At 43.2% G+C, this 8,163-nt stretch overlaps 1 protein-coding gene across 1 annotated transcript in view; it reads right to left on the bottom strand.

Annotated features, from left to right (window-relative positions):
- LOC109913297 (glutamate receptor ionotropic, delta-1-like) overlaps positions 1–3,542 on the bottom strand; it is a 14,632-nt gene extending 11,090 nt beyond the window's left edge. The window contains exons 1-2 of the mRNA XM_048616210.1: positions 3,499–3,542; positions 314–509 (exon numbers count right to left, since the gene is read on the bottom strand). Of these exons, the coding sequence (XP_048472167.1) occupies positions 314–509; positions 3,499–3,542 (240 nt within the window). The remainder of the gene's footprint in view (positions 1–313; positions 510–3,498) is intronic.
- Positions 3,543–8,163: the final 4,621 nt, after the last annotated feature.

Below are 8,163 nucleotides of genomic sequence, written 5' to 3'. Positions count from 1 at the left end.
GTCACTGGGTATTATATTTATTTTAACATTATATTTAAACAAGAAAGCAGGAGTTGGCTATTTTAACAAAGTCATTACCTGGGAAATGGTTCCAGGAGGTGTGGAAAAGACCTTATGTTCAGGCAGATGGCAGATGTTGAATAGTAACTGGGACTTTGTGTCTCTACTTCTGTGTAAAAGCTCTGGGTTCAAATCCCACCTGGTCCAGTGATGTGTCATAGCATCTCTGAACAAGTTGATAAAAAATACTTTACAAGGTGGATCGATTTGTTGAGGTGAATGGGAGTTAAGGGAGTGTTGGTGTGGATCTTACCTTCCTGATGCCTTCGTTAGTAGCTGACACACAGTTGTCTGCCCCGTTGTTTTTACTGATTGTTCTCCAAAGTTCAGCGTACGTGCTGTCCTGCTCCAGGGGGTTGGTCCCCTTTGCCTGGAAGTACTCATAGACAGACGAGTCTCTCACTGTGCCGTACGATAAATCAGACTGTTTTGCCAGATCTTGAAAGGAGCTGAGGAGTAATAGAATGAAGAGTGAGGATTTAACATCACTCAGTTTGAAAACAGAAATAATAAGAGCGCTAATTAATTGCTCCAGTGCCTTTGATACAGAGAGTGGAAGCAGAAGTTTTACAAGAGCAGGAATGTAAATTAATGCAAAAACAAGGAATAGGCCACTCAGTCCCTCCACGCTGTACAATCACAGCTGATCCACATTCCCACCAACTCCAATTACCTTTCACCCCGTTTCTTACCCAGAATCTCTGCAGCTCTGTCTTAAACATATTCAAAGACTCTACTTTCAGTACCTTTTCAGAAAGAGAATTCCAAACTTGCTGAGAGAAAAGGTTTCACGCCACTTCTGTTTTAAACTGTGACCTCTACCATGGCCTTACAAACTGAATATGGATTTGAATAATTGTTTACAAACTGCTGTCCCTTTCATATTCCAGAGACCCTGAGTCTTCATCAGACAGCAATTAAATCAATGAGCAAAACATCCCACACACCCACACACTCACAAACACCCTCATACACACACTCACACCCTCTTTCCCCATACTCACACGGACACACATGCTCACTCACTCACACTCCCACATTCACACTCACCCAGACACGCACACATTCTCTCTCTCATGCTCACACAGACTCTATCTCATGCACAATCTTTTTCACTGTCTCTCAAACACATTCACTTTCTCACATAAACACTCACTTTTCCACACACACATACACACTTTCTCTCTCTCACACTCACAAACATACACATACACTCACTCTCTCTCTCTCACACATAGATACTTGTTATCTTGTTCTTCATCAACACTGGTAATTTATTATTTCCTCATTGTTCAGCCATTTACAAATCAGCATTTTCTTGTAAAACAGAAATCAGCCTGCATTTGAAAGCCAGATTTGGGTGTGGTGAATGAGAGTTGGAGTCAGGAGTTGATAAACTGGAGCCCAGTGCACACCACCTTCCTTCAGATGATGAAATTGACCAATGAATGAACTGTCAGAATTCTCGATCCTGGCCTCAGTCAGATGATGTGCACTGGGAACTGTTTCTATTTCTCAGCTGTTAGATATTCATTGTCCACATGTCAAGGAATTGTGAAAGATAAACTTTATTAGTCATCACTATGCGCTAATCTTCAGAATCCTTTGTCACTAACGTGTATACGGGTTTTACTGAATCAACTGTAAATGCAGCGGATTGAGTGTAAAGTGTCTGGTGAATTGTAATGCTACCATTGTAAGGTATTCAGCTCTTTCTGATCCTGTGATAGACATTTACATGGACTGCTGATTGTGGAGAATCCACTGAACACATGCAAAGATAATAACAAAGGCTGGGCTGAATAGCAGGCCTTGAACAGTAATCTATCTGCCTGTGCCCATTGTTCTGGCCCTTCAGACTGTGTGTGTGTGTGTGTGTGTGTGTGTGTGTGTGTGTGTGTGTGTGTGTGTGTGTGTGTGTGTGTGTGTGTGTGTGTGTGTGTGTGTGTGTGAAAACTGTGTCTGAGAGTGTAAGTGTGAGAGTGAGAAAGTGTGTATGTCAGTGTACGTATGGGTGTGTGTGTGTGTTTGTATGAGTGACTGAATGCGTTTGAGCATGAGGATGTGAATGTGTGCACGTTTCTGAATGTGTGTGTGCATGTGTGTAAGAGAGAGTGAATACATGAGTGAGTGAGCACGTGTCAGAGTGTCAGGATGTGTGTGTGCGTGGTGTGTGTGAGAGAGAGAGTGAACGCATGAGTGAGTGAGCGTGTGTGTACAAGTATGCCTGTGCATGTGCTTGTGCGACTGAAGAAGGTTATTTTAAGATTACAAAGAGATATTGATCAATTGGGTCAATGGGTCAATGGGCTAAGAAGTGGAAGATGGAGTTTAATTTGGATAAATGTGAGGTGTTGCATTTTGGTAAAACAAACAAGGGTAGGACTTATACAATTTAAGGTAGGGGTCTGGATAGTGTTGTAGAACACAGAGACTTAGGGGTTCAGGTACATAATTCTGCAGGACAATGGGGTTAGAATAAATGGATGTTTGATGATTGCTGCAGACATGATAGGGCAAATGGCATCTTTCTGTGCTGTCAAAACCTATCACTCTATGAATCCTTCCTGCTGCCAAAAATGGACAATCAATAAATGGAAAGGGGAAATTGGAAACTGGTTTCTTTCTTTCATTGTTGTGGCAGTGGGATTGGGTTAATGAACTGTTCCTTATCTTGGACACTGCATTGGGAAGTCTGAGTGAGTGTAACCTCCTTTTCACTCTGTGGCCCAACCTTTCATTAGGTGACTGCAGTGACACAGTCCTCTCTCTCTCAGCTTGATCATAGATTTTCATCACTTTCTCCAATCTAAGTCTCTGCTGCACAAAAACAGGTCGGACTGATGGAAGTTGTCAATGTCCTGGGGTACAGTCCAAGATTCTGGCCACATGGAAGTGTGAGAACAGCTGGACCGTGTATAAAGTTTCAATTGCTCACTCCAATATGGTGCGCACAGGGCATGGTGCTTCAGAATGCACCCTATGTGGGCAGCTGGCAGCAAGAAAGACAATGTTAGATAGTGCCCTCGTTGTGTGCTGCACAGTATATGTTCAGGTTCAAACAGTGCATCAAGCACACAGAGTTAGGACAGTGAACATATGATCAACTAATTTAGACCAATATTTTACAACACCCAGCTTCTGACTGAAAGCTTCTGTCTGTTTTGATTCACCAAACCAGAGATCAGTGTATGGTGACTGTTCTGTTGAGGGTGCTATCATCTCAGTCAGACACTGCTCTCTGTTAATTGCAAAAATTAACAACAAAAGCCCTCCAGCATTCCCATTTTAGTTTTGAATCAGTGGGTTTCCGATAAGTTGATATAATGCACTAATACATTGCATAATCTTGTCTTGTCTCTCACTCTCATCGGGCACTGGAAATAAAGAATGCACAGGAATGTAAAGCCCAGACAGTCCATAGGGTCTGTCCTTCACCCAACCAAAGCTTCCGATCTCATCGATCCAGCCTGTTTCGACATTGCTGGTCCTCATTCTCCAAGCCAATCGAATCGGAAATGCAGTTGTAGATTCTATCTCACCCACTATTTCTGCACAAAAGCTCCTTTCTTTGCACAGCTTATATTTTCTTCGGGGCACATTTGTCTCAGAGCTGTGTCTGACCTGCCTGCTGCTTTTGTTTCCTGGGGCATTGTAAGAGTTGTTTGTACTGAGGCAGAAGCAGCAAAGCCTCGCTGGGAGGGGAGAACAGTTAGCTCCAGGAACCTGAGACACTCCTGACTAAAATTAAAAACAAATAAAACCAAAGCATCTTAAACTCTGACCACACGCTCTGGAGATATTCACTTTCCTCTGACACTCTGCTTTCACATAGACTGATCTCTCATTTCTGGAACATTCAAAAAGCAATAACCTGTGAAGAGGTGACTCAGACTGAGATGTTTGCTTTGTGGCAGCTTTAGGGCATCACAAGTAAACAAAGTCTCTCCTTATCTTCCCACACTTTTCACATGTATCTCTTAACCCTTCAAAAGCCAAGCCAGAGGTGGCATTTCCTGCAGCATCCTGTAGGATCCTACAGGAATGTCCTGCTCCTTACATAACTCTATATCATCCCAGTCCCCCACTTATTGAAGAAGGGTTTAGGCCTGAAACATCGAACTTCCTGCTCCTCTGATGCTGCTTGGCCTGCTGTGTTCATCCAGCTCTACACCTTGTTATCTGCTAAGGGGAAAGGTTCCTTCTAATTGATCTTCTTCTTCATTTTGCACACCTCAATCAGGTCGACCCTCAGCCTTCTCTGTGCGAAGGAAAACAAGCCCAGCCTCGCTAGTCTCTCTTCATCACTGAATCACTCCATCCTGGTGAATCTCCTCTGCCCCCTCTCTAGTGAAATCATGTCCTTCCTGTAATGTGGCGACCAGAAATGCACACAATAATCGAGCTGTGGCCTAACTAACTTGATATGCAGATCCATCTTAACCTCATTGCTCTTCTAGTCAATGCATCAATCAGTAAAGACAAGTATCCCATCTGCTTTCTTAACCACATTTATCCATCTGTCCCGCTGCCTTCAAGGATCTGTGGACATGGACACCAAGGTTTGTCTGATCATCTACCCCCAAAAAGTCCTACCTTTCATCATGAACTCTCTTACTTTGTTAGTTCTCCCAAAATGCATCACCACATATTCTTCAGGATTATATTTCATTTGCCACTGTTCAACCCATCTGACCTGCCTACCTAGATTGTTCTGTAGTGTAAGGCTTTCCTTCTCGTGATTTACCACCCTATCAATCTTTGTGTCATCTGCAAACTTACTGATCATTCCTCCTACATTCATGTCTAGATCATTAATAAAAGTAATCAACAGCAAGAGGGACACAGTACTGAGGGACACAGGCTTCCAGTCACAAAAACACCCTTCGACCATCACCCTCTGCTTCTTGCCACGAAGCCAGTTTTGGATCCAATTTGCCAAATTACCTTGGATCCCATGAGCCCCCTTACCTTCTAAACCAATCTTCTATGTGAGACTTTATCAAAAGCCTTACTGACATCCACGTACACCCACTGCAGTACCCCTACCCATACATTTAGTCACTTCCTTGAAAGATGCAATCAAACCTGTCAGACAGGTTTCCATGACAAAGCCATGCTCACTATCCTCAATTAATCCTTGCTTCTCCACTTGGAAATAAATTCTGCCCCTTAAATCTTTTTCCAATAATTTCTCTACCACTGATGTTAAACTAATGCCCCATCGTTCACTGGTTTATCCTTACCAACCTTGTAAAATAATGGAACCACATTCGCTGTCCTTCACTTCTATGGCACCTTAGATGTGTCCAAAGAGAATCTGAAAATTAAAGTCAGGCCCCTACAGTCTCCTCCTTTGCACCCAATAGCAGCCTGGGGATTTATCTACTTTTAAGGCCACTAAAATCACAAATACCTCCTGTTCCTTGACTGTAATTTTTTTCAATCATATCACACCCTTGTTTCCTGATTTCTATCCCTACATTGTTCTTCTCAATCATGAATGGAGATCAAAGTACTCATTTAAAACCTCACCTATGTTTTCTGACTCTGCCCACAGATTGACACTTCGGTACTTAATGTGCCCCACTTCATCCCTTGTTATCCCCTCGCCCCTAATTTATTTAGAAAATGCCATCATACGTTCTGTGCATGCAAAGATCACCTCAGACAGCTCATTTCAAACTCACGACCACTTCCGTCTTGAAAGGGAAGCGCAGCAGATACATGGGAACACCACCAACTGCAAGTTCTCCTCTGAGCCACTCACCATCCGGACTTGGAAATATATCAGACATCATCCGAGGAGCAGGTCAGTCAACGTTTTGGGCTGAAACCCTCGTCCTGACAAAGGGTTTCATTGACTTACCTGATCCTCGGATGCTGTCTGACCTACTGTGCTCTTCCAGCCTCACACCTATAGACTCTAGCTTCAAGCATCTGCTGTCGTTATTGTCTCCAACTCTTGGAAATATATCGCCTTTTCTTCAGTGTCACTGGGTCAAAATCCTGGCATTCTCTCCCTAAGGCCATTGCGGGTCTACCTACAGCACATGGACTGCAGCGGTTCAAGAAGGCAGCTCACCCCCACCTTGTCCAAAGACAACTAAGCAACCTTGTTGAACACATTTCACAAAGACACGACTGACCAGGGCCCTGGCACCTTCATACATCAGAGTGAATTGATCTTATTTTTGGAACTAAGGCTCAAGCATGCAAAGGAAATAAAAGGGAAATGCAGACCTCAGTAGTCTGGTTAAAAAAAACCTTCAAATGTTTCCATCCAGATATTTTACTTTGTTTTGTCTCTGCCTATCAGCTTCTCAAACAATCTGAGGTTATTCAATTGACTATTGCAGATCTCAGCTCCCGTCAATGTGTTGGTAATCCACTTCATCATGCCTCCCTGTTTCCAAGGGAGCTGCGCTGTGTGTATGAATGAAATTAAATCTGTGCTGCAGTTAGACATTAAGAGCACTAAACAGGCTTGGTGTGGATGGGGCACAGCCAGTGTGATTAAGATTCCAGCAGAATAACTAAAAATGAATCTGTATTTAGGGAATAGGACAATGCTGAAAGCAGTGCTCCATGTTAAAGCTCATTGTAGGGGTTGGCCCAGTGAACAGAAGGGAAAGGAGTAATAAAAAAAATAAAGACTTAATGTCAATGAACAATGTTTGCAAAACAAAACTCCCCGAGTGAACGTTCTCTCACAAACTGCAGCAGCTTCATCTCCTGAAATGTTAATTCGCCACAAACAGACCTCATGAGAGGCTGAATGAGACAATGGATTTGTAGTAAGCTGCTGTGAGGGATGACTGCAAAATAATTTTAAATTGATACAAGCAAAACTGCATTTAGTTGTTATTTTAAGGCAAGTATTTAAAACAAACAGACAAAATCAGAGCAGTAGTGGGCCATTCGGCTGATTGAGTTTGCTCTCTCATTCAGTAAGATGAATGGCTGATCTGTTTGGGCTTTCAATTTCACTTTTCTCACAGTACACCCCGATAACCCTCGATTCACTGGCTAACAGAAATCTATCCACTGGTGTGTTAAAAAGATGCAAATGACTTTGTATTTCACCAGCATCTCCTCCAGTTTTAACGTCAAGTGTCAATAATTCTTCAATTACAGTGAGATGAGAGATGAGAAGGATTCAAGACTGATTGCTGATTGCAGCAGGAAAAGTCAGAAAAATGTTGGGAATGAAAGCTGCTGTTGGGATTTTCTACATCCAGAGAATTGGAAGGTCATGACCCTTTCAAAATAAACATTAACATCCAACTTCCATAAAAGATGACATTATGATTGACTGCATCAAGCGAAGCTTCTGTAAAGGCTGCAAAATGTTCCAGATAGAAACATGGAAACACAGAAAATAAGAGCAGAAGAAGGCCATTCAGCCCCTTGGGCCTGTTCCACCATTCAATAGGATCATGGCTGATCATCCATCTCAGCCCCCTGTTCCTGCTTTCTCCCCAGTGTAGTAATTGCAACGAGGTCAGACAGATGGACCTCATAGAACCAGAAGTTGCTAGGGCAGCACGGTGGCTCAGTGCTGCCTCACAGCACCAGGGACCCAGGTTCGATTCCACCCTCGGGCAACTGTCTGTGTGGAATTTGCACATTCTCCCCATGTCTGTGTGGGTTTCCTCCGGGTGCTCCAGTTTCCTCCCACAGTCCAAAGATGTGCAGGTTAGGTGTATTGGCCATGCTAAATTACCCGCAGTGTAGATTAGGTGGGTTATGGGGGATAGGTCTGGGTGGGATGCTCTGAGGTTCAGTGTGGACTTGTTGGGCCAAAGGGCCTGTTTCCACACTGTAGTGATTCTATGATTCTATGAAAAGCTCAACAGGTCTGGCAGCATCCGTGAAGAGAAATCAGAGATAATGCTTTGGGTCTGGTGACCCTTCCTCAAAAGGGTCTGTTTTCCAGCAACTTCTGTTTTTGTTTCTGATTTAAAGCATCAGCAGTTCTTTTGGTTTTTATTTGGACTTCACAGAATATGGGTTCTCTGATTGGATCAGATTAACAGCCCCAATCAGAAAGCCCTAGCTGCCAGTTATAAACAGGAGTGTCATACATCCTGTTTACTCTGA

The sequence above is a fragment of the Rhincodon typus genome, chromosome 34, assembly GCF_021869965.1.
Source record: "Rhincodon typus isolate 14 chromosome 34, sRhiTyp1.1, whole genome shotgun sequence".
Classification (NCBI taxonomy): Eukaryota; Metazoa; Chordata; class Chondrichthyes; order Orectolobiformes; family Rhincodontidae; genus Rhincodon; species Rhincodon typus.
This window is presented reverse-complemented; position numbering and strand designations above follow the sequence as displayed.